The sequence below is a fragment of the Acomys minous genome, assembly GCF_964271855.1.
Source record: "Acomys minous genome assembly, chromosome: 16".
Lineage (NCBI taxonomy): Eukaryota > Metazoa > Chordata > Mammalia > Rodentia > Muridae > Acomys > Acomys minous.
Genome location: NC_140498.1, coordinates 60,692,280 through 60,719,304, shown reverse-complemented (window position 1 = coordinate 60,719,304; position 27,025 = coordinate 60,692,280). Strand labels below are relative to the sequence as shown.

The following is a 27,025-nucleotide window of genomic DNA, read 5'->3' as shown; positions in this document are numbered from 1 at the left end:
TTGGTGTTAATCTACTTCCTTTTGCAAAAATATTCCAATTACCATATCCCTTTGTATACAATACTTCTATTATTACTGTATCTTCCTTATTAATGTAGCCAAGGGATTGGTATTGTCTGATCAGGTCAATCATGGTTCTGACCACCTTTTCCTGAGCTTCTGACCATTCGAAGTCTTGGGTTTTTAAAATTATTTTGTATAGGGGTTGCAATAAAAGCTGCTGATAGGGGATGTGTTGGCGCCAGTAGCCAAATAATCCTATCAGATGTTGTACTTGTTGTTTATTTTTAGGCTGTTCTAATCTATCCAACTTATTTATCACTTCTTCTGGTATTTTAGGCCCTTCTGTGGACCAATGTACTCCTAGAAATTTTACTTGTTTGCTAGGTCCTTGAACCTTGGTTTGATTAATAGTCCATCCTTTATCTCTTAGATGTTGTATTAAATTTTTTACTGTGTCCTGAATTTTGTCTTTGTCCTGTCCATAAATCATCAAATCATCAATATAAGATACTAACTCCACCCCCTGACTATCAAAGTCCTCCAGGGTTTTCATTAGGGTGGTGTGGGCTATAATTGGACTGTTTAAATAGCCTTGAGGCAGTCTTAAAAATTTATATTGCTTTGACTGCCAGGTAAAAGTTGTTATTTCTTGTGATGCTGGATGCAATGGTATTCCAAAGAACATATCTGAGAGATCTATAGTTGCCATCCACTTTGGTGCTGCTTGTCTTATTCTTAAAAATATATCCTCAATGTCAGGTAAGGTTCCTGGCATTTTTGGACTTAATTCATTAATTTTCCTATAATCTACTGTAAATCTCCATTTGCCATTTGGCTTTAATACTGGCCAAACAGGTGAATTATAATTAAAGCTTTGGGTAGGTGTTACTATGCCTTCTTTAAGCAGTTCCTTTAAGGTGTTTGTAATGTCCTCTATTCCCCCTTTTATAGGATATTGTGGGGTGAAGGAGGGCTTAATTTCTGGTAACCTTACGGGTTCTATTTTTACTTCTGCAAAATTAGTGAAGAATTTTTTAATGTTTTTAATTTGCAAAAATTTTGAAAAAGCATCTTAATATGATCTATTCCTAAAACACTTGAGGGTGCAGTAAAGCTTGCCATGTCTAACTCATATTTTTTACCAAATAAGTCTACTGTTACCTTGATAACTGGTACTGTTTTAGTTGAATTTACTCCTTGTACCTGTATATTTTTAAATCCTTTGTTTTGGTTTGGGTGACAGTTTATAATACTGATTTGACTTCCTGTATCCAGTAGCCACCTTACTGGTTGTAATTTTCCATTTATATCTATTGGGAAGTTAACAAATGGTCTGGAGTCTAGGTCCTGCCATTCTGGTTCCGTTGCCATTGTCTGACTTGTGCTTGTGGGTGAGGGGCAAAGTACTTTGCTGTGAAGAAGCACCATGAACAAGGCAACCCTTATTTAAAAAGTAACATTTAATTGAGGGTTTTTTATGGTGATAGACTTTTAGTTCATTACCAACATAGTAGGAAGCACAGCAGTGTCCAGGCAGACATGGTACTGGAGGAGCTGTACACTATGTAACTAGATCCACAGGGAGCCAGGAGGGGACTCCACAGTAGGCAGAAACTGAGGTTTTTGGTTTGCTTTTTGTTTTTTGGTTTGTTTTATTTTTTTTTTTCAAGACATGGGTTCTCTGTCTACCCTTGGCTGTCCTGGACTCACTTTGTAGACCAGGCTGGCCTTGAACTCACAGAGATCCACCTGCCACTGCCTACCAAGTGCTGGGATTAAAGGCGTGTGCCATCATGCCTGGCAGAACCTGATTTTAGAGATCCCTTCGTTCACATCAACAATAAGATACTTCCTACTTTTCAGAATTTTAGCTGCAGCAGCTGATTGCCTACCCCATTTACCCTTGTGGAATAGATAATAAATTATTCCTTCTAATCTGATCTGAAGACAGAAAAACCATGCTCCTTATGGAGATTCTTTTCCTCTGACTGCAATGGATAGTTGACTACAGGACTCAAATGGTTAATTTTAAAATGTTGTCATGATATAGTCTTTATTTGTTTGCTTTGGAGTTTTTTTGTTTTGTTTTGATTTTTTTTTTTTTTTTTTTTTTTTTTTTTTTTTTGGTTTTTCAAGACAGGGTCTCTCTGTAGCCCCAAGTCCAAGCACAACTATGGGTTTTGTTTTGTTTTTTTGTTTTTTTGAGACAGGGTTTCTCTGTGTAGCCTTGGCTGTCCTAGACTCGCTTTGTAGACCAGGCGGGCCATGAACTCACAGCGATCCGCCTGCCTCTGCCTCCCAATGCTGGGATTAAAGGCGTGCGTCACCACACCTGGCTTTGTTTTCTTTTTAATCACCTTTCCACTGAGGATGATGTGTTGATTAGCTGTAGTGCTCCAAAATGTTTATCTCTCCATATATATATTAAGATTTATTTATTTAAGTATACAGTGTTTCACCTTCATGTATGCCTGCCCACCAGAAGAGGGCACCAGATCTTCCTGTAGATGACTGTGAGCCACCTGATGGTTGCTGGGATTTGAACTCAGGACCTTTGGAAGAGCAGGCAGCGCTCTTAAGCACAGAGCCATCTCTCCAGCCCCTCCAAAGTGATTATCATCCCTTTCCTGATTTCCTCCAAGGTTTGTTTCATATCTATCAGGTGAAAGGTAGCTGCAGTTTACCTGAACATAGCATGAAGCCACAAAACAAAAATGTTGTTTCCTAAACTCTCTTTAATTTGGAATATTTTGGGTACCTTTTCACTTGTGGGACAGACTGATAACTACACTCCAATTTGAGCACTAGGCTTTGCAAGCTGTGCACACTGATTCCAGGAAGAAGAAGGGAAGTGCCTGAGGGTTTTGCTGGGACCTCAAGCAAGCTCAGAAGTTGGGACCTGGTGAGCTCAAGGGCAAAGGGGGAGGGGCAGGCATCTGAGCTCAGGAGGCCTGAGTGGCTGGTTCTGCCCTGGGGTGAGTGCAAAGGTGGAAATGCAAGGTCTTGGAGAACAGGTAGGAGTGCTACTGAAATGCAAATCTCTCCACTTAAGAAAAAAAGACTGGCCAGGCATGGTGGTGCACGCCTTTAATCCCAGGACTTGGGAGGCAGAGGCGGGTGAATCGCTGTGAGTTCGAGGCCAGCCTGGTCTAGAAAGTGAGTCCAGGACAGCCAAGGCTAACACAGAGAGACCCTGTCTCGAAAAACAAAAAAAAAGAAAAAAGAAAAAAGAAAAAAAGACTGGTCCTGTAATGGAAGCCTGCTCCAGGAACTACTGTGCTGTGTCCCCTCAGCACACTCTAGCCATAGGGAAGTGCTCCTGTCACTCAAGACTCAATGGCCAATCAGGGACTCCAGGAAAAAGAGAAAGAGTGTTCTTCCGGGTGCCATGCTGTAAGTTCCTCTCTTTACCGGAGCAGACTTGAGTGGCCATGTAAGATATGTTCTGAGTGTTTTTGCTGGGTGCTGTGAGGAGAGCTCAGGCAAGGTCAGAAGACACAACATGGTAAGTGCAGTCACTGCTCACAGTAGAAGGAACAGACAGCTGGGCAGAGGAAACTGGTTTAGTGGGTCTTCCCTGGGGATGCGAGATAAGCAGCAGCAGATGTGGCCACCTGTGTGATACTTTTTGGTCTTATTAATTTCTGGACTTGGTGATGGTCTCTGACTAACTGCACTGTGTTGATTACATCTACACAAAGCATTGGGAGCAGGGCCTTGTGAGTAGAAACATCCTTGGCAGGATTTCAAACTCAGACCCCTGGTTTCTCTAACTTCTTCTAAAAATTCTGTTCTTAGCGTGTAACATTTAGGTCTAAGATATATTTGGAAGCCCGGCATTGTGGCCCTCGCCCCAAATCCCAGCACTCAGGAGGCAGGTGGCTTGCTGTGAGCTTAAGGCCAGCCAGGTCTGCAATGTGAGCCAAGGGCAACAGAGAAAAACAGTGCCGTGAAAAAAACAAAAAACAAATAAACAAACAAAGTATAAATTTTGTGGAGGTTGTAAATGTGATCTCATATGTTGGGTGACACTTCAGTATTAAGCTGTGATGTACAAGATGATAATTGATATCGTACAACATTTACCAATGACAGCAAGTAGAGTTTACCTGAGGAAGAACTGCGTCTAAAACACCCCACAGAGAAGTTAGCCTGTTAGAGATTAGGATGCTAGGGCACACGTGTTGATTCACCAGGATTGTCAACACATTTGGCTCCAAGTCATAGCAGAGGAGACAACTTTGATTTAAAACCAGCCACTTGGCACATCTTCATCTTCAAAAGAACAGCCTCTAATAAATTCCTCACTGGGGCATTACAGTGTCACAATGAACATTAAGGCCTCATGTGGCATAAAAGTCCAGAGTCCTCTTGAGAAAAGCATAGTTTTGCATAGCTCTTTCGCAAGCCTAGGAAAGTATATGACAGAGACAGAAACAGCCTGTGGCCTAGGCCTGTGAGCTTCCTCCAAGGTAGGGATGTATTGAGGATAAAATAGGGCTCCTTCTCCAAGGCCAGGAATATGCTTGGGAGAGTGGGTAATGGTCTGGGTCCTTTGCCCTTCCGTGAGGGGTTTCTTCAGCTCCTTGGGGTTCTGTTGATCAGTCCCAAATCCACTCTGGGCTTGGTCAGTAGTTTGTGAGAGACCTGTGTTCCTGATGTGCAGTTTTGTTTTATAAGACTTGTTCCGTGTTTGTGCCATGGTATGATAAATTTCTGATTACTTCATAGAAGTCTCACATATGGTCAATTTCCTCCATGGATGTAGTACACAAGATGCTATTCTTGAGAAGCTTACTTGGCTTAAGTCATAGCTTGTGCAAGTCCTCCCCACCTCAGCTCTTCTAGTTTCTACCTTCTTCTTCTTTTATCTTCTCATCTAGTGGGACCTCCAACTCTGGACCTTGTCACTGAAGAATAAGCTGCTTTTTCAGGGCACTAGTGTATTTAAGAAATGATTCTGGGATAGTATTTGCTGTGTAAATCCCTCATCAGTCTAAGTGGCCAGACTTGCAGTCTCAGACCATATTGAAATTGTTCCAAACATAACCTGGGGCCTGAACTGAAAAGACATGAGAGCTTATGTGGAATGCCAAATCTGTTGGCAGCAGTAGCCAGAACTGGATGCATGCTGTCATTAACAGATTTTTAAAAGTAATCTTTCAATTGTGTGTAGAGTGATTTCTTCTTGAAAAGGCATGTTAATTCTAGGACAGCTGTATTTTCATCCTTTTGGAAAATATTTCTGAGACCAACTCTGTTGACTCAGGTGGCTTGGATACCAACCTGTTGCTCCCCAGGGCAGCGACCTTGTTTTCCTCTTGATGAAAAATTCTAAATTCCCTAGTTAAAAGACTATACCACAACAGTGTTTTAAAATTACTCATTTGAAGCTGAGCTTGGTGGCCACACCTTTAATCCCAGCACTTAAGAGGCAGAAGCAGGTGGATCCCTGTGAGTTCAAGGCCAGCCTGGTCTACAAAGTGAGTCTAGGACAGCTAAGGCCTACAGAGAATCGCTGTCTCTAAAAAAAGAGACACACAAAATTACTCATTTGAGTAATGTAATGAACTGGCCATTTTAGAAACATTTGCAGCATGGCTTCTGCCATCAGACTGGAAGAGGAGGTCTGCAGAAAGTGCCCAGTGAAACTGGGTAGACAATGGCTAGATCACAGACTAATGATTGAGACATTCAGCTCCAGGGGTCCCCATTGTGAAGAAAGACCTGATTCTAGCAGGGTGTCAGAGTTTGTAATTTCCCATCATGTATTAATTCATGCATGTGAATAAAAGCAGATCAGATGTTTGGTTATAATTTGGTTAGGTTAGCTGGAGCCAGTGAATGTTGCAATTTCAGTTAAGGGACCATTGGCTGTAGCTGTTTGTGTCAGGTTGCAGATCTCAGCAGCTAACATTGCACAAAGGGGCAAGGTCAATCCCTGTCTTATTAATGCCATTCCCTCTACCAGAGAAGGTTCTACTCTTGTTCAAAATCAGTCTGCCTATGTGTTTTTCAAATTATATTTATCTTTATAAAAAGGCAATGGATGGTATTTTTGGAGTTCACTTTTTTATGCATCACTGCTCTAATCTTTTATTTGTTTCTGCTCATGCTAATGTTTCCCAGTAATTAAAATATTCATTCTTTTTCTCAAAGGCTTTCACATTCTTTTCTGTTAGAGCAACACCACTGTAGCTCACTCTTTCTTCATGCTGTGTAGTTAAGACTTTTTTGAGCACCTAACCCTCTCATTCCCACTGCTTGAAAGATGGTCTTTTAATTCCTTACAGACAAAGCTCTAACTAGTAACTCAGGAGGAAGAGGCACCAGTGAATGATGTCCTCTAACCTCCTTGGATTTGCCGAGGGGGGGGTGTTACAAATAAGGGGACCTGTGTAAGAATTATTTTCCCTGACCAACTTTGAAGTGATGTAGTCAAGGCACAGAAATGGATGGGGAGTCCCACAAGGGGTGGCCATCAGAGAAGCTGAAGACCAGAAGAGGGGTGTCCTGGGGAAAGTTATAGAGTGGGGCATAGGGGCAGAACTTGAAGCAGCAGGATTTGGCTGCTAGAACTCCTCAGGCAGGGTCCTGGACAGTTCCTGCCAAGTCTACAAAGCTTACAAAGTTTACAAAGGAAGCTCATGGCAAGGAAGGTTTTCTCTGCCATTTGAGTTGGCAAGAAGAACCAGCACAGGGGGAATGCTGGACAGAGACTTCTTTGATTTTGAGTTGATAGTAAACCTATAGTTCTTGTTTAAAGGACGTTGTTATATTTCAACATCCTCCTTTGTGCCTGCTTTAATCAGTGGTGCCATCTATGTTGTGTGATTTTAGTAATTATAATCTACTTATATTGCTGTTTCTCTAGAAAATGATAGAACTTCCCAGATTGTTGTCTTCTGAAATTTTAATATATCATGTTATGCGTTTCTCATTTTGGGGATGTTCTGTGGAGAAACAATTTTAATTTTGTCTTCTAGCTCCTAAAGACCTGCTTCTTCTCACGCCTTAGCAAATCTGAATTTCCCAGTTAGTGCAATCATCAATGTTTGGTGTCTTCCTACTTAAATGAGTGATGTGGTTAACAAGCTTATTTGAGTGTTTAAAGCCTTCTCATGTTTTATTGTGTCTGTGTTAAAATGGATTTGGGTACTGGACATTTCTGAGCATTCAGTCATGTGAGGAGCCTCAAGTGATGTAGTGGCCTCATCAGAATGGCTGGTTGCTATGTTTGTTAGAGATTGTGGTGATTGTTGACTGCTGTGGGAAGGATTTTTCCATTGAGAGTGACAATATCCCCAAGTAGGTGTGGCTTCACTGCATATTAGAAATAACTGAGCATGAGACAGTGACAAAGCAAGAGACAAAGCCCGGAAACAATGTTTATCCATTTTTTTGGCTTCATTTTTTAACTTGAGATTCTGCCTGTAGCTCCAAAAATGATGGAGTGTGATCTGATAGGACCAAACATGTAAACCTATTCGGACCTAAGATGCTTTTGGTTAGAGGATTTAATCACAACAGCCAAGTAGTAAGGAGAAATTTATTTAAAATGGTGCACAAAAAGTTATTTTAATGCTGGATACAACCTGGAATATTCTCTTTTGGAGGAATGTGTAAACTAAGGAACTGAATAACAAAAGGCATAGAGCGCTGTACAAACAGATTGACCAGCTGATTTTGTAGGTCCTGGAAGAGAGTAATGCAGAGACTGTTCAGAGTATTACAGACAGAGGCAGTTGAGGTCATAGGATTTCACTGTAAAATGTACTCCATGAAAAAATTAATCTAGATCTCATTTGTGTGATATTTTGGCCCCAAACCTTTTATTCTGCCCATGCCCAGAGGATTGATTAGGGCAGAATTTATACCTAAGCTATGAGAAAGCTGCCCAGGGAAGATGCACATAAGAATTGGAAGGAACCTAACTGAGAAATATGTGAGATCTTGCAGGGATAGGGCCATCTAAGTCCTTGGAAACCAAAGCCCTATGTCTCTGAGAAAGAGCAGCAGGAGTTGGTGTTTGCTCTGTTGGGTTTCCTGCCTCGTTCCATTCTTCTCTCACTATGTACACATTCCTTTCTATTGGAATGGGAAAGAGTTTTCTGTGCCATTGTATGTTGGAAGGATATAACTTGTTTTCTGATTTTACAAAATGTGGAAGTCAACAGATTGCCTTGAGTGTCAAATGAATCTTTGGGTATTTGAACAGTGTCTGTGCTGTTGCAGACCATTAGGATCATTGAATTGAGACTAAATATATTTTCATCGTGGAGTGACCAAATAAAAAATCTCCCCGGTAGAATGATGTCTTTGAACACTTGTCTCCCATTTGTGGCATTCTTTGGGGAACATTATGGAAGCTTTTCTAAGAGGAGCCTTTCTAGATTCTTTAGTGAGGATGGGATTTGAGTGTCTATAGACTCAACCCTTTTCCTGTTCCTTGTGTCTCCTGTGTTGTGGTTGGAACTGACCAGTCAGCTTCCTTCTCGTGCTGTCTTGCCCTCATTAGTATACACTCCATCCCTATTTCATAGAAGATGCAGTAGGAGCTATTCAATGCTAAGCTTTTTTGCTAGCTTACTATTTTTATAGTTTGAATTAGTTTTTATTTTAACTGTTTTTGTTTTTCATTTTTGATTTTGAATTTGAAGAATATGTTTTTCTGTGTAGCTCCTGCTGTCATGAAATTGGCAAATATACCAAGCTGACTTTTAACGTAGTGATCTATCTTACTCTGGCTGCACAGTGCTGAGATTTGATGTGGCACAAAATGCCTAGGTTGTTTTATTTTTATGTTATTAGCTGATGGGCTTCGGATGTAGTATTTGCATGTATGCTTGCATGTAAATAAGCTCTTGTGCATATTTTCATATATATCTTGAATTTTAAAGTTGGAAGTAACTATATTCTATTTTTCAGGATGGCATGTATTCATGACATTAAACTACATGAGCTTTCTGGGTTACTGGAATGTAGTTGTCTGTAATTCTACCTACAAGTAGCATTTATCTGAGTTTTTAAACGAATATGTGTATTTTGCCTTATGCATGAATATGTACATGAAAATGTGCCTGGTCCTCATCGTGGTCAGAAGATGGACTCAGACTCAGGAATCTGAACTTGGTATAATGGGTAGTTGTGAACTTCCAGTGTGAATACTGGCAATTGACTTACATTATTGGCAAGACCAGCAATAGCTCTACTGTACCATCTCTCCTGCCCTATGTTGCTCATTTATTATCAACACCAATATTGCCAATATTTTCTTCTCTCCATTTTTAACTTCTTAGATATACATTTTCTATTAGTACAATCTCATGAATGGTACCGTTTAAATTGGGGCACTTCAAGTTTCTGGAAGATGATACAGACCTGGAGTGAATGCCTGGTACTTTGTAGGACCTTCAGGTAAAGACCAGATAGTTCTTTTTACCTGTTTTTGTTTGTTTGTTTGTTTGTTTGTTTGTGTGTTCTGCACAGAATTCAGGGTCTTAATATGTGTTGGAAGGGCCCTGCTGTTTGAGGCTGCCGTCCTCCCAGTCCAGATAGCCTTTCTGAAGTTGGTGTGAGGTGCAGGCCTCCCTCTCTCCAGCTGGGCCTCCAGCTCCCTGCCTTACTCCACCTAGAGAGTGTGTTTACACATAGATGCCCCAATCGTATTTGATATATGGCCCTTGACAAAGCTCCCTGCTAGCTCTCCCCTCCCTGCACCTATAGGATAATTAGGCACTGTGTTCCTGTTCTTATGATAGGAGCCTATTGCCAAATGTAAAATAAGCATCCCAAAAGTGCCTGCTTTCAACCAATTCTGTACACTTATCATGGAAGCTCCCCACCCACTCCTGAAGATCTATATAGCCTTTGTTCTCGCTGACTATGTTGACCTAGCTCCTGAAGTGGTTGCCAGAGTATTTAATCGCCATTGTTGTTTTGGCCTTCCAGGCCCTACCTCTTGTCTTCTGATCCTGTTGCCTTGGTGGGATGGTGGCCAAACCCCACCACCCAAGGGAGAGGAGAACCATCATTTGTACTTCTTGCTCTCCTGAAAGTCATTGCATAGACGTGGCTGGCAATCAAATCATGAGATACTCCTGTCTCAGCTTCTTGACTACTGAGATTAACAGCATGAAAAAATACACTCAGTTTAAAAATCATTTTTATCATTAGTAATTGTTTATATAATTTCTCTGACATGAGCCCACTACTTGTGAACTATTTCTCTACCTCCCCATCCCTCTCTGATGATTGGCGTTTTTCTTGCAAGTCTATATCCTATTCAAGGGGTGAGGAATGACAGAAGTGGACCTCAGTATTCAGGATCCTTATAAAATGACTTGATTACATTAGAATATCTGTATCAGGAAATTAGTGGTGGAAGCCACAGAATTATATGAATATATTGTCAATAAAGGACACAGCTACAGTGTTATCACTATCATGCTTTCTCTTGCACACCTGTATGAGATATTATAGGATGCAGTGACGTATGATGATGTGAATGTGAAATTCACTCAGGAAGAGTGGGCTTTGCTGGATCCTGCCCAGAAGAGTCTCTACAGAGATGTCATTAAAGCGATATTTTTATTAATCTCTTCAATGTGTGACCTGATTCCTCCCCATGAATGCATATTAATTCTCAGACAGGTGGAGTTTGAGCATTGTAGAAACATATTTTGAGGGCATGCTTTCCTGTAGTAAGTTACATGGCCTTGATAAGAACTAATAGGTCGCCTTCATATTCTGTATTCTGTACATTGTATGTGGGAAATGAAATGCTGATTGAGTAGTTAAGAGCTGGAAACTTAAGATTGATTCTAGAATCCAGGTCACATGGCTCAACACAAGCTCGAATTCCAGCTCTGGAACTGACACCCATATCTGCCCTCCTCAGGGACCAACCTTGCATGTGTTCTAAAGACATATTTTCCAGACAATATTACCCCTAATGTTTTACATTAGCATATGTATGATTTTATAAAAAGAATAATTTCATCAGGTTGTTTTTTTAATCATTAAATCAGATGATTTTATGTTTTTGGATGTTTTCCCTTCATATATATATATAATACATGCATGACGGGTGCCACTGTAAGCCAGGAAAAGGGTCAGACACTGATTGGAATTATAGAAGGTTGTGATTTGTTTTATGTGTGCCTGATATTAAATGCAGAACCTCAGGATGAGAAGCCAGTGGGTGTTCTTAAGCACTAAACCACCTTTCCATTCCCACACTCATGTCATCAGTACAACCATTCTTTAATGGGTGCTTGGTTCTACCTTGATCTTTTCCCCAGACTACATGGCTCTGAGGAAATACAAGATAAATAGCATTAGGAAAGGACTTATGTTCATAATTTCAATAAATTTCTGTGTCCAGTCCTCCACAAAATCAAGGAAAAGTCTCAGGAATGATCAGGGGAAAAACAGACAATTCAAATCTCAATGATGTAACTAACCCTTGGGTCAAAGCTACAAGACTCAGTATTTCTGGAAGCCTATGATAGAATTTCATTTTTAGTATGTTAATTCTCTGCTTCTCTGATTGCCAGTCTCTGGAATAAAACACATCTTAAAATCTTTTATCCTGTCTACCTTTTGTGGTTTATGTAGTAGGAAACCTAAGCACTGGTAGGAGGAGAGGCCAGAGAAGAGAGGAGAAGAAGGCAGTGCCATTGTTAGGTGGAGGAGAAGTACATGGCCAGTGTGGTTGGAGATGTAGCTCAGATGGTGACAATTAGCAAGTATTTGGAATTATGGATGGAAGGTAGCTTGATAGAAATTATTAGAAGCAGATGGTATGGGACTGGGGCAGATACCTGCCCCATTATAGGAAATAGTTTATGGCATTAATGTCTGCCCTGCCCCAGGTTAACTAAGGCCATTTTAAAATATAACAGGTGTCTGTGTCTTGACTGATTGCTAATGGGTTATAAAATGCCACCATAATAATAATTATAGGCCTGATAATAAGCACTGCTAGGCCATGCTGATAAATTACACACTACAAGCTTGTCTCTGTGTGGGCCTCAAGCCAGGGGCATTCTCTTCTCATCTCCCATTCTCCAGTATTGCTGCCATGTCCCCTTGGGACAATCGATTGCTAGAAACTGCGTGATGGACCACAGAAGACCAAGACCAGCCAGGTCAGTAGCCTCAGTCCATCTCTGAGCCAAGGGGCTGGTCATTCTAGACCCCTGAGCAACTCCTTTTCAGGTGGGACTACTGATAAGATCAGATTAAAGGCCAGCTGCCTGCAAGCAGCAGTTCTAGGATTTTTTTCCAGACTAACCAGACACTTCACGACTTTCCTGAAATTTCTCTCCTGCAATTATAGCAGCTGTAAAGGTAGATACCTACCTGCGGGAACATTCCAGAGTTAGGTATCCATAGCAACCCTTGCTTACACAAATACCCATGCCTCTGTGCCTATATAAACTCTGTGAAAATTTTCAATAAAAGGGGTTTGATCAGAATGCAGACTTGCCCCCTTCTTCGTGTCTTGTTTTCTGTCCCTATACAGGAAAAGTTTCCTCCAGAGCATTAGTCAACCCCCTGCGGGCTGGGGCATTGTTGTGTAATTGGTTTTCACGGTCCTACTCCGAAAGAGTTGTAGGCTAACAATAGTGTTCCCCAGTGTTTGTCATCTGATTCCTGCTTTTCTCCCAGGGTTGACTCATAACTCCTTGGTAAAAAGAAGCAGTAGTTTGCTTGTACCCAGCCTGAAGACACAAAACTAAAGTCTTGTCTCCTAACATTGCTTTTTACTGGTGGGACATATGGATAACTCTACTGCAAGTTGAGAAATGGGCTCTTCAAGTTACCCACCTAGATAGAGGAGGAAGCAGGGGAAGTGGCTACTGGTTGTGTGACTTGTTGAGGTCAGGGTCACTGTCCACAGAGGGGAGGAGCAGGAGGCTGTGCCGAGGAAGCACAAGCAGTGAGTCCTCCCTGGGTTATTTGGGAAGACAGATGTTGAGGCCACTGGAGGACAGTGCTACCGAAATGCAAGTCTCTACAGCTCTGGAAAACGTTTTACCCTGGGTAGGAAGCTTGGGCCAACAACCATGATTCTGTGCCCCTAACAGAGCCTGCCAACCTGGAGAGTTGTATATGTCACTCAAGAAGAAGTGGCCAATCAGGGCCTCCAGGTAGAGACGCGGAGGCGGGTTCTTCCGGGAGCCTTGCTTAAGAGCTGTGCAGGCTTGAATGGTTCCGCGTGGTGTGCTCTGTCCTCTGCTGCTGGGTGTTGTGAGAGAAGCTCAAGCAAGTTCCGAAGTCCCGACATGGTGAGTGGAGGGTCACTACCCACAAACGGGAGGAGCAGGCTGCTGTGGAGAGCTAGCTGGAGTGGTGGGGCTGTGTGGGAAGACAGACCAGTAGGCTATTGGAGAATATGCACACGTGCTACTGAAATGCCGATCTCTGCAGGTCTGGAAATGTATAGTCCTGGACTGGAAGCCTGGGCCACGAACTATTGTGCTGTGTCCCTTCAGGACACTGTAATTCTAAGGGAGGTGCACATGTCACCCGAAACTTGTTGGCCAATCAGAGCCTCCAGGCAGACCAGCCAGTATGAAGATGAGGCTCTTTCTTCTCGCTGCCATGCACAGGTGCAGCTCTCTAGTTGAGCTTTCTTTAATGGTTCTGCGTGATATGCTTTGAACACTGCTGCTGAGTGCTGTGAGGGAAGCTCAGGCAAGGTCCGAAATGACAACAAGGTGAGCTGCTGACTGATGGGTTATCTCCACAGGTGAAATAAGCCAATGGAAGCCAGATTGAAAGTAAAAAGGGCAAGTTTACTTGGCAACTGAAACTCCTGGGCTAGTTCAGTAACCTCAGGGGACTAGGCCAGAGGAAATCATCATCCTCCCTCCCCCCCGCCCCCCAGCCCAAGTATGGCAACAAGGATTGCAGGTGAAGGAAGATGAAGTATCTGCCACCTGCTGTACTAGGGAAGCCCTTGGCCCCAGGGGTGGAGCTTGGAGCATCTCAAGGAATGCTAAGAATGTGCAGAGGCTTTCCTTGCAGGGGGCAGGCTTGGAGAAAGAAGTGGGATTGAACAGAGCATGTAGGGGAGGGGGAGGGCAACTGCAGATGCCAACTGAACACCCACAATGGGGAGGATCAGAAAGGTGAGCTGCAGGAGCTGGTGTGGTGGGTCCACCCTGGGGTTGTGTGATAAGCAAAGGCCAGATGCGGCCACCTTTGGGGTCCTATGTGACCTTAGTGCAGTCCTGGACCTGGACCTGGATCTGGCCTCTGAATAACTTCCTATGGGGCTGCATTTGGGCAATTCTTTTGGAGCTTAGGCTGGTATATAGAAATGCTCTAGGAAGGATGCCAACCTTGGAAAGCCTTATTTTCTGTAGGATCTGCTACAAGTTCTGCCCTTAGTATTTAACTTTTAGGTGTAGCATCCATTTGGAGTTAATTTTGTGGAGGCTGTAAAAGGCATCTCATGTGTTGGTTAGCACTCCAGTGTTAAGCTTTGATGGAGAAAAGTAGAATTGGTGATGTACACGATGCGCCCATTCTTAGAAATGGTACCAACTGCAAGGAGAATTTAGCTGAGGGAGGTCAGCCTCCAAAACACCGCACAGATAAGCAGTATGCTAGCCTGGTCTGTTAGAAGTTAGGTAGCTAGGAGACACCTGTTTGTTCACTAGGATTGTCCAGACATTTGGCTCCAAACCATGGCAGAGGAAACACCCTGTACCACTCCCTCCTATCAAAGAACAGGCCTCTCACAAGCTGCTCAAGTATTGAGAATAAAATAGAGCTCCTGCTCTAAGCATGGGATAACGTTTGGGAGAGTTGTTAAAGCTCTGTGCAAGTGATTTGTGTGTGTGCGTGGGGTGTGTTCAGAACCTGAAAACCCAACTCTCTTCACTTCCTAAAGCTGTGCTTAGCAGTACCAAGGCCACTGTGAGCTTGGTCAGTACTGTTCTTGAGATACCCTTTGCTCCTCCTAGCAACATTATTTTATTAGGGTCCTCTCGAGTTTGTCTCATTGTATGAAAGCTTCTCTTGACGTCATAAACATCTCCCTTTTATTTCATTTCCCCCTGTGAGCGGTATACAAGATGCAGTTCGTACAAACCTTACTAGACATAAGACATAGCTTGTGCAAAACCTCCTAACCTCAGCTTTTGTACTTTCTGTCTTCTACTTCTCCTTTCTTTCTCATCCTCTGGAACCTTCCACTTAGGACTCTGTCACTGATGTTTGATGGCACTGGGGTCCTTTTTTTCTTTTCTTTTTTTTTTTTTTCTTTTTTGGTTTTTCGAGACAGGATTTCTCTATGTATCCTAGGCTGTCCTGGACTCACTTTTGTAGACCAGGCTGGCCTCCAACTCACAGTGATCCGTCTGCCTCTGCCTCCCTAGTGCTGGGATTAAAGGCGTGCGCCACCACGCCCGGCTTAGCACTGGGGTCCTTAAGAAATATTCTTGGCAACCTCATTACTAGGTGAATGTCTTAAGTGGCTAGGCTTGCTGTGTCCTGTCCATATTTAAATTGTTCAAAACATAACCTGAGGACTAAATATAAAGAAATGTAATGGCAGCAGATGTAGAATGCAAAATCTGTTTTTAGCTATAATTACAGAGATTTTTTTATTAGTTAATTTTGTATTTGTGTATATTGTGATGTCTGTGTGACAAGGCATATTAATTCTAGCACAGCTGCATCTAATGTCTTGGAGAAAAGTCTTTCTGACAAAGCTATGCTAACTCAGGTGGCCTTGATGTCTGTCTGTTGCTTCCCAGAGAAATGGCCTTGCTTTCTTCGTGACTAAACTTCCTAAGTTCTTTAATTAAAGGACTCTACCATAGCAGAGTTTTAAAATTACTCGCTTTAGTCAATTAGTGAACCGTCCATTTTCATATCAGGAATAAAGATTTTCATGTGGATCATGGCTTCTGCCTTCAGATCCGAACAGGATGCACAGTTTATGTTTACACTGCAGAGTGAAGCAGGACAGGCCATAACTAGCTGACAGACTAATGTTTAGGGCAGTCAGCTGCAAGAGTCAATATTATGAAGAAAGACCTGATTGAGGCCAGGTGAGTGATGATGATGTCATTTCCCAGCATGGATTAACTCATGCATGTGAATGGAAACAGACCAGAATGGTGGGTAAACATTTTAATATCACTTAACTAAGGCAATATTCTATTCATATTATTCATGCAGAATCAAGCAACAGGTAAACCCTTCTCTGCCATGGACTCTTAGTGAACTATATATGCTTTGCCAGAAAGTTTCCAGGTCCCCTTCTGAGGATCTCCAGCAGCCAGGCAGGGCTGTTTCAAGTGTTGGCCGTGGAATCCCCCTACATCATTCCCTGGGTGTCCCCTTTTTACATCTTCTACTCACATGGGTGCCACCTGCGTGTGTTCCATGAGAAGGGTTCTCAGATCTTCAGCTTGTGGTGTTGGCCTCTCCACACCTCCAGACAGCAACACCCCAGGACTGCAGAGCTGCTGTGGCTAAATCTCCACAGTGCTGGGATGAGCGATCACACTCCTGGAGAAACTGAGAAGCTGAAGCCATGGAAAAGGCAGCAGCCCCCAAAGCATCAGTTGTAGTTGCTGCTGACAGGGAACTCACAGGGTGGGAGATTTGTTCAACTGGAGCTACTCTGTGAGCTCCAGTGCCAACTCTATTGTAGGTTTAGATTTTTCAAAACCTACCTTATTTAGGGTTCCTAAATCCCTTTATCTTCCTTTTAAGCTACCAAACAGAGGTAGGGGAGAAAGAGGGTTGATAGAAAAAGGGGGTGTGAACTAGTTTAGAAGCAGTTCCTTGAGGCGATTCTATACTTCCTTGGCAGGCTACCAGAAATCCAGTCCAATAGGAAGCACCAAACAATACCATGAGTCAGTGACAACAGATGATAAATGCTTGTTCTGCTTGAGTTAAAGATAAATGTGTGTTCTGTCGGAGATAAGCAATTTTACCCTGCATTGTTTCTTTCTCAGGAGAAGAGTAGGGCACTAGCACATCCCCAATATCCCCTACCTTATATCCCATCGAATCAGTTTTAAATGCTTTGTCTATCCACCTAGGCACAATGTAGCAGGAATAGAATTAATTCTTTTTGCTTGAGTTAGATACAATATACCTGAAATAATATTGATTCTTCCTGATTATCTTTTTGAATTACTCTATGAATGGCTCTGGGTCACAGTCTCCTTTTTCAAACCCATCGAATTTTTTTGACCAGTCAGTCTTTGTTAAATGACCAATAAACTTTCTCTGACCTGAGTTTGGTGTCCAAGTGGTCAGTGTGGGCTATTCCTGAACTCCAAGAGGCCAAAGCTAGCAGACTTCTAGGCTTAAGAAGCTTTAAGATGCAGATAAGCCAATTAAAGCAGGCAAAAATGTTAATGATGAGGCATGCCCTCATCAGAATGCCTGATTGCTATGTCTGTGAGAGATTATATTGATTGATGATTGATGTGGAAGGCTCTTCCACTAGGGTTGCAGTATTCCTTATCAAGTGTGCCGTGGTTGGAAAAGAGATCAGGCTGCAAATAAAAGAGTGCTCAAGTAAGCAAGCAAGCCAGGGAACAATGTTTGTCCATGGTTTTTGCTATAATTTTCTAGATTGAGTTTCTATTCTAACCTTACAGAATGTTGGACTGTGAGCTGACAGAACCATCTAAAAAAGCAACAAGTGGGGCAGAAGAAAATGCAGTCTGTGGGTTTAGAGAAAAAACAGAACTAGGTAGTTTTAGATGGCAGTCAAATCCTGAAAGAGAAGAAGGGATTTTCAAGGAGCTTAGCACCAGTAAAGAGAAAGCCCTACTCTGCATTGGAAGCCTAAGATGGGTAACATCCATTCTTGCTACACCTTAAATTAGTGGAAAGTATAGGCAAAGTGATTATAAAGAGGGCACTTCATATAAAACCTGCTGCAACTCTGGTCCATGGCTGGCATATTTCATCTCAGTTTAGAAATCAATGTTGGCAGGATCACCCATTGTTGTACTCGGTTTTTTTTTTAAATTATTTATTCATTATTGATACAGTATGCTGTCTGCAGGCCAGAAGAGGGCACCAGATCTCATTATAGATGCTTGTTAGCCACCATGTGGTTGCTGGGAATTGAATCCAGGACCTTTGGAAGAACAACCAGTCTTCTTAACCTCTGAGCCATCTCTCCAGCCCCCATTGCACTGGTTTTTAAAACAAGAATGATGCACAATTCAAGGTCATGTATTCTTTGTCTGTGATTTCAGTTCAGCGTTGCTCCAGCTATTTATGTTTTGCAAGACAGTGCCCCAGTAAGGAAACTATGAGATTTCATTTCACCAGGCTTTGGATATGTAGCTCGTGTTGCATTTTGAGACCATAAGGTGTTGCTGGATTTTTCTTTTTGTGTTTTTTGTCTCCATCCAATCTTGCCTCACCATATGTACATTCCTCTCAATTGGAATGGGAAGGTTTATTCTGTGCCATTGTATATTGTAAAGATATAACCTGTTTCCAGATTTTAGAAAATATAGCTATGAAAAGATTTTCTGGAGTGTCAGAAGAGTCTTTGTTCTCTTGAATAGTGTATGACCTGTTGCAGACCATTAGGATCATTGAAGTTGAGTAAAATGCATTTTCACTGTGAGTCAATAATGACCAATATCAGAATATAATTTGTCAAATCAGAAAGACTCTAGGTAACGTCATATCTTTAAACACTTATCTCCCCTTTTTTGTCTAATTTAGGGGAGCTTTTGTACTAGGAGTTTACCTAGATGTCTTTTTGGGGATGGGATTTGAGTGTCTGTAGACTCAACTCATTTTATGTTTTTGTTTCTACTGTGCTGTGTTTGAAACTGTTTGTTCAGCTTCCTTCTCATGCTGTCATGCGTCCCTGACTATAGACTGTGCCCGTAAGTCACATAAGATATAGTAGAAGCAGTTAGTATTCAATGTTAAGCTAAATTGCTAGCCTTCTTTTTAATTAATGAACTAATCAATTAAGTCACTTTACAGCCTGACCTCTCCCTCCTCTACACCCAGTCCCACCATCATTCCCCCTGTCCCCAAGTAGCCCTCCTTCTCCTGGGTGAAGGGGAGGCCCACAAGTGTTATCAGCCTCCCCTGGCATCTCAAGTTGCAGCACGACTAAGAACATCCTTTCCCACTGATACCTAAGGAGGCAGCCCAGATAGGGAAAAAGGGATCCAAAGGCAAACAGCATAGTCAAGACGGCTCTTATTCCCACACATAGGGGACCCTCATGTTAACCAAACTGCACATCATATATAGGTTCAGCCTATGTATGCTCTTTGGTTATGGTTCAGTTTCTGGGAGTCCCCATGGACTCAAGATAGTTGACTGGAGGTTTTCTGTGGTGTCCTCAACTACCCAGGATCCCACTATCTTTTTTCCCAACCTTCCCCCAAATTCCCTGCTCTCTGCCTATGGTTTGGCTCTGCGTCTCTGCATCTGTTTCCATCAGCTGCTGGAGGAAGACTCTCAGAAAACACTCATCCTAGGAACCTGTCTGCAAGTATAGCTGAGTATCATTAATAGTGTCAGAGATTGACTCTTTCTCCTTTGCGTAGGTCTTATGTTGAGCAGGAAGTTATTTGTTTGCCAATTCTTCAATCTCTGATCCAACTTCATCTCTTTAATTTTAATAGGCACAATAAATTTTGGGTCGATGGCTTAAGGGTTGTTTTGTGTCCCCCTCCTTCCACTGGAAGTCCCACCTGGCTATAGTAATTGGCAACTTCAGGCTCTTAACCCCTGATGCTACAGGTCTCAGCTAGAGTCACCCCCATAGATTTCAAGGAGCCTTCCATTCCCAGAGATGCCCCCTTCTGCAGAAGAATGTTAATTCAGAAGATGGCTGGTCTCGTAAGAGATCACATGCAAAGACTGTCTTAGGTGTATGTAACCCAGCAGGCCAGAGATCACATCCAAAGGTCTTTTACGTCTGTGTGATCCAGTTGTAATACAAAACATGCCTTTAATCCAGGAGACAGAAGCAAACAGATTTGAGTTTAAAGACAGCCTGGTATACAGCAAGCATCAAGTAAAGAGAAGCTTAGATCCAGGCATGGTGATATAGTCCTTTAATCCTAATTGAAGGTTAAGTGAATTTGAAGAAGGAAGCAGCACCCATGCTTGAAAGTGATTTATAATTGGGTGGAAGAAGAGGTGATGAATCCGAGAAGATTTGGTAGAATAGGATATGGCCGACTCCCAGGAGAGAGAACCAAGGGAAGCTACTCAAGAGGCATTTTTACAGAGAGAGGAAGCAGTTTTACCAGGACAGCAATAGAGAGATGGATTGCCGAGAATAAGGCAGATAATGTGAGTAATCCAGAAGATTAGAGCAAATTGCTGAGTTAGTTTGAGGCTAAGCAGAGCAATTCTGGGCTGAGAGAAACTAGATTAAGTAAGTCAGCTGTGAGAAGAGTTTGAGCCAGAACAGCTGAGTTGAACCAGCCAGCCCAGAGCTCAGAAAGAACAAGTAAGGGTGCGCTCTTTAAGGAGTCTATCTCAAGCTGGGTTTGGTGGCTCCACCTTTAATCCCAGCACTCAGGGGGCAGAGGCATGCAGATCGCTGTGAGTTCAAGGCCAGGCTGGTCTACAAAGTGAGTCCAGGATAGCCAAGGCTACACTGAGAAACCCTGTCTGGCAAAAACAAAAAAACAAAAACAAACAGCAGCAACAACAAAAATAAAACAAAACAAAACAACAACAACAACAACAACAACAAACCAGTGTATCTCAGAGGCTGAAAACATTCTAGGCATAGGTTTAGCTCTTATCCCCATTATTTACTTGGTTGATTTGATTTATTGGTGTCCAATTTCTTGGGTTCTTTCTGTGTTTTGGATATTATCCCTCTGTTGGACATAGCATTGGTGAAGGTCTTTTCCAGTCAGCTATCTGCCATGTTTTCCTATTGACAGTATCCCTTGCCTTCCAGGAGATTTTCAGTCCTATGAGGGCCCATTTATAGTTGTTGATCTTTGTGCCTGTGACGTTCAGAGAGGTGTCTCCTATACCAATGTGTTAAGGGCTATTCTTCACTTTCTCTTCTATTAGATTATTTACATTATCCAGTTTTATGTTGAGGTCTTTGATCCACTTAGACTTGAGTTTTGTGAAAAGTGAGAACTACAGATCTGTATCTCTTCTAGTACATGCAGACTTCGAGTTAGGCCAGTACCATTTGCTGAAGATGATTTTGTTTTTCCATTGTATGGTTTTGGTTTCTTTATCAAAAATCAAATGTCAGTAGATGTGTGGGTTTATTTCTGGGTCTTTGATTCAGCTCCATTGATCAGCTGGTCTGTTTTTAATGTCAATACCATGTGTTTGTTTTTTTGTTTGTTTTGTATTACTATTGCTCTGTAATACAGCTTGGGATCAGCGATGGTGATACCTCCAGAAGTTACTTATTACACAGAATTTTTTTTAACTATGCTGTGTTTGTTGTTTTTCTGTGTGAAGTTAGGATTGTTCTTTCAAGGTTTGCAATGAATTGTGTTGGGATTTTTATGGGAATTGCATTAAAACTGTTGATTACTTTTGATAAGATGGCAATTTCTACTTTCTTATTCCTACCAAGCCATGAGCATGAGAGATCTTTCCATGTTCTGATATCTTATTCAGTTACTTTCTTCAGAGACTTGGATTGTACTCATATAAGTCTTTCACTTGCTTTTTAAGAGTTTCACCAGGAATTTTAAGTTATTTGTGGCTATTGTGCAGAGTATTATGTCTATAATTTATTTCTCATCCAATTTATAGTTTATATTCAAAAGGGCTACTGGATTTTTTCAGTCAGTTTTGTAACCGTCAGCTTTATCATGTCGAGGAGTTCTAAGGTAGAATTTTTTGGTCACTTATATATACTATCATATCATCTGTGAATAGTGATACTTTGGCTGCTTCCTTTCCATTATGTATCTTCTTGATCCCCTGTAGTTGTCTTAGTTCTGTAGTGAGGACTTCAAATACTATATTTAAGAAATACAAAGAGAGTAGACAGCCTTGTCTTGTCCCTGATTTTAGTGGAATGCTTTAAATTTATTTTCATTTAATTGGATATTGTCTATAGGCTTACTGTTTATTGCCTTTCTTGTGTTTATGTATACACCTTGCATGCATTTTCTTTCCAAGTCTTCTAGCATGAATGTGGTGTTGGAATTTGTCAAAGGCTTTTTCAGTATCTAGTGAGAAAATCCTGTGGGGGTTTTTCTTTCTGTTTGTTTATATAGTGGATTATATTGATGGATTTTCATATGTTGAACAATCCTGGCACCTCTCAGATGAAACCTCCTTGATATTGGTGGATGATTTTATTGACGTGTTCTTGGATTCAGATTGCAAGAATTTGATTGAGTATTTTTTAATTGATGTTCATAAGGGAGATCTGTCTGAAATTTTCTTTCTTTCTTGAGTCTTTGTGTGGTTTAGATAACAAGGTGACTGTGGCCTTCTTTATTGAACAAGGTGGGCAATGTTCTTAGAATAGTTTGATGTTTGGAAAAATTTTGCACTAAAAGCACTTGGTGGTTGGGAAACTTTTAATGACCTTTTATTTTCTTGGGGTTTACATATGCTTTATTTCTTTTGATATACATATTTAATTTTGCCGGTTTTGTTCTTGAAGAAAAAGTTGCTTTGTGTAACCCTAGCTGTCAGGTAAGTAGGTATGTAGACCAGGCAGCCTCAAACTTAGAGATCCACCTGGATCTCAGTCTAGATTGCAGGGATTAGATGTGGGCTCACGGGCCTGGCTTTTTTCTTTGATGGACCTGGAGTGTCAGCTTTTGTACATGGCAAGTACATGTTCTTGTATTGCTCTTCACCCACATCCTGAATTTTGAAATTTGGCACAACATATGCTATGTCTCAGGGTGACACATTTTCATGGCATTAAAACTATCTGAGCCCTCTTCTGAGTCATATGATTTCAGGTGTGTGACATTCTTCCTATTTGTTATGGTTGTTTTGAATTTTTTGAATGATTATTAGTATTTTGCCTGTAAGCATGAATAAGCACCTCCTGTGTGCCTGGTCTTCGCAGTAGTCAGATGATGGCCTTGGAATTTCTGACTTAGAATAATGGATAGGTGTAACCTCATATGTAAGTACTGGGAATTTAGCGCAGTTATTTTGAAGACCAGCAAGAGCTCTTCACTGTTGAGCCAACTCTAATGCCGTATGTGCTTATTTATGAGCAATATTTACAGTGCTAATATTTTCATCTGTCCTGTTTAAATATGCAATCTTTTTTTAAAATTAAGATCATATTAATGATATAGTTTAATCTGAAGCACTTCAGGTTTCTGTAAGATGAATACAGAACTAGAATGAATATATAATTTTTTGGAATAACTTCAGTAAAGATCTGAGTTCTTGAGCCGGGCGTGGTGGCGCATGCCTTTAATCCCAGCACTCGGGAGGCAGAGGCAGGCGGATCGCTGTGAGTTCGAGGCCAGCCTGGTCTACAAAGTGAGTCCAGGATGGCCAAGGCTACACAGAGAAACCCTGTCTCGAAAAAAACCAAAAAAAAAAAAAAAAAAGATCTGAGTTCTTTTTATCCGTTTTCTTTGTTTGACTAATTTTTGCAGAGGAGTCAGTGTCTTAATATGTGCCTCCGACTCTCCTAGAACTCATTGCAGACACCAGGCTAGCATCCGGCTCAATGCGATACACCTGCCTCTGCTTCCTGGATGTTGGGATTAAATGTGTGAGAAAATACACCTAACTTCACCATCATTTTTTATAGTGAGTAATTGTTCATACAGTTTCTCAGAAGTGTGCTGAGTACAGCAGATCTGTTTACTTGTCTCTCTCTCTGTATGTGTGTTGATTGACACTTCTTTTGCAAAGCTATAAACTATTCAAAGGATCCAGAAATGAGAGAGGTGAGCCACGTTACTCAGCTTCCTTCTAAAACGACTTGGCGATTACATTAGCATTTATATGTCACCACATAAATGGAGGAAGTACCAAAATTTTATTGGTATGTTGTCAATGAAGTATATACTTATAGAGTCATCAGTATGATGCTTTCTGTTGTATACATGTATGAAATATTTTAGAACGCAGTGACCTATAATGATGTGCATGTGAACTTCACTGGAGAAGAGTGGGCTTTGCTGACTCCTTCCCAGAAGAATCTCTACAAAGATGTGATGCTGGAGACCTACTGGAATCTGTCTGCTATAGGTAAGCCAGTGAATTTTCTTTTGTTTTTTAAGATAAAGGGAAAACTGTTTCCTTGTTACTGATGCTTCTCTATAATTCCAGTTGAGAACGAGGAAGAATGAGGTGAATAAATCTGTTGATAGTGACTTAAATTTTGCCTAATTTCTAATCATACATCATATGTTTTCTGGTACTGTATTTTAGGTTACAATTGGGAAGATCATAATATTGAAGATCATTGTCAAAGTTCTAGGATACATGGAAGGTAATTTTCATGTGCAAACTGATATAAATATGACCCTGAAGAAAATGTAAGGTGTCCTGGAAGTTTCATAAAAAGAAAACAAACTGTGTAAAAAAATCACTGCTTTAAGTGTATTTATTGATGGTTACTAAATTCTTACCAAACATGCACCTCCATGTCAGATGTTTGATCTGGGTTTGCAAGGCATTCTTCTAAGAAGGAGCACAAGGAAACAATCCTTAACAGACATCATGATTTAAACCAAAGCCCCAGTAGAACTATGCTGTACAACTGCAGTCTGTGTAGTTTCCTAGCTCTCAGATACTGCAGGAGGTATGCTCACTGAGTAGGTAATAAAAGTATGTCTGAAATATGATAATAAGCAAATAGTCCCTAGGGAAGTTGGCGTTACTTATACGCTTAAAGTAACATTGCTAAGTTTTGAGAGAGGGGCAGTTTATGAGAGTCAAGAATGGTGTCAAGAAACCTTAATCCCTATATCACATGTCTGTGATAAATAAAATGTCAAACTGTGAGAATGAAAAGTAGAAGCCTTTCATATATTATTATTCTTTGAATATGTACATCATGTTTCACAATAGATTCTAGCCGTGTGAGCTTGGGATTATTGAACAAAGCAATGTACCTCCCTGAAAAATTAGAAGACACCGTAGTCGTCACTTCGAGTAGATTTTCTGAATGTGATACACTTTCACAATTTATATGGTACTTTCGCATGTGCCAGCAGTACAAACAATGACATGGAGGCTTTTTAATATTTTAAAGCTTATACATTTTAGCTGGGCAGATTCCAAGCCAGCTTTCTACCTTAACCCCAGTAAGCCTGGCGCGGTGTCCCACCACACGGCCATCTCTACCTCTCTGCTCCTGTTCGTGTCCTTCTGTTCACCAGTGTCCTGCTGGTCATTCTCAGGGCTTTTGTTGTTGTTGTTGTTGTTGTTGTTGTTGTTACTTTGTTCTTCCTAACAACTCCACTGCAGCTGCACCCCCGTCAGAATTACTACTCTCTATTTCCTGCCTTGCTATTAGTCATCAGCTCTTTAATTATCCAACAGGAAAGTAACAAATGACAAATGCTTACAAAGGATAAGGCTGGTGATGGACCATAGAAGTAGCAGTACCAAGATCTGGCTACTAGGGTAGCACTTAGCTCTCTACAGGTTTGGCATTCAAGAATCAAATATAACAAACACACATTCACACAATGTACCTCAGCAAGAACTAATTTGTTTATCGATTTCATTCAGAATACCCACAAACTCACACTACAGAAAATTACTATGAGTGTTAGGAATGTGGAAATTGTTCTGTTTGTCCTGGTTATCTTCAGGGTACCACGGCTTATACTATAGGAAAATTTATGAATGCAATTAGTATGCTAAAGCTCTGAGTTCTTCAAGTTCTCTTCACATATGGGAAAAACTTCTTATAGAAAAAGGATCCTATAATGTGAGCAATGTAGTAAGTGCTTTTACCATCACAGGTATTTTCAAAAACAAACAACCCATAATGAATGGGAACGCCATGAATGTAGACAAAGTGGTGAATGCTCAAGATCTAAGTTCTCTTTACCAATAAACCAAATTATAAAATTAGGTCATAAATAAAAGGATTCATCAGTGTAATGAGTGTGGTAAAGGTTTCCCATGTGCCACTTATCTTTGCAGGCAGGAAGGAAGTCATACTGGTGAAGAACCCTCTGGATATACTCTATGTGATAAAGCCTTTGCATATCACAGTCATCCTCAAAGACATGACAGAATTCATCCTGGAGAGAAACCTTACGAAGCTTTTCAATATGGCGAAGTTATTGGACATCACAGTAGTCTCGACATACATAAAAGAGCACACACAAGAGAGAAGCCCTATATATGTAACAAATGTGGTAAAGCCTTTGCATATCAGAGTAGTCTTCTGTATCATAAAAGAACACACACTGGAGAGAAACCCTATGAATGTAACCAATGTGGTAAAGCCTTTGTACGTAACAGTCATCTCCTAGTACATAAAAGAACACATAGTGGAGAGAAACCCTATGAATGTAACCAATGTGGTAAAGCTTTTGCACGTAACAGTAGTCTCCTAGTACATAAAAGGACACATACTGGAGAGAAACCTTATGACTGTAATCAATGTGGCAAAGCTTTTGCATGTAACAGTAATCTCCTAGTACATAAAAGAACACATACTGGAGAGAAACCCTATGAATGTAACCAATGTGGTAAAGCTTTTGCATGTATCAGTAATCTCCAAAGTCATAAAAGAACACACACTGGATAGAAAAACTTTATGAATTTAATCATTGTGGTAACATCGTTACATGCCACAGTCATCTCCAAATTAAAGAATGTAGTAAAAACCTGTGCTTACCATGGTCTTTGTTTGTTTGTTTGTTTGTTTTTCAGTACAGGATTTCTCTCTGTATCCTTGGCTGTCCTGAACTCACTTTGTAGTCCAAGGCTATCTTAAAACTCACAGAGATCCACCAGCCTCTGCCTCTCCAAGTGCTGTGATTACAGGTGGGCTCCAGCACACCTGGCTCATGGTCATCTATGACTATGTAAA

At 41.2% G+C, this 27,025-nt stretch overlaps 1 protein-coding gene across 2 annotated transcripts; it reads left to right on the top strand.

Moving 5' to 3' along the window:
- Positions 1–3,329: 3,329 nt before the first annotated feature.
- Positions 3,330–26,821, top strand: LOC311587555 (uncharacterized protein). Of its 2 annotated transcripts, XM_084764516.1 has the most exons (6): positions 3,330–3,508; positions 12,079–12,155; positions 13,098–13,298; positions 24,090–24,216; positions 24,400–24,460; positions 26,128–26,821. In XM_084764516.1, exons 3-6 carry the CDS (start codon positions 13,296–13,298, stop codon positions 26,738–26,740), a joined length of 804 nt encoding a protein of 267 aa, XP_084620642.1. In that variant the 5' UTR covers positions 3,330–3,508; positions 12,079–12,155; positions 13,098–13,295; the 3' UTR covers positions 26,741–26,821. The 2 variants fall into 2 exon arrangements, with proteins under 2 accessions (XP_084620642.1, XP_084620643.1); XM_084764517.1 differs by lacking the exons at positions 3,330–3,508; positions 12,079–12,155; positions 13,098–13,298 and adding an exon at positions 13,634–13,730.
- The last annotated feature ends 204 nt before the right edge of the window (positions 26,822–27,025 follow it).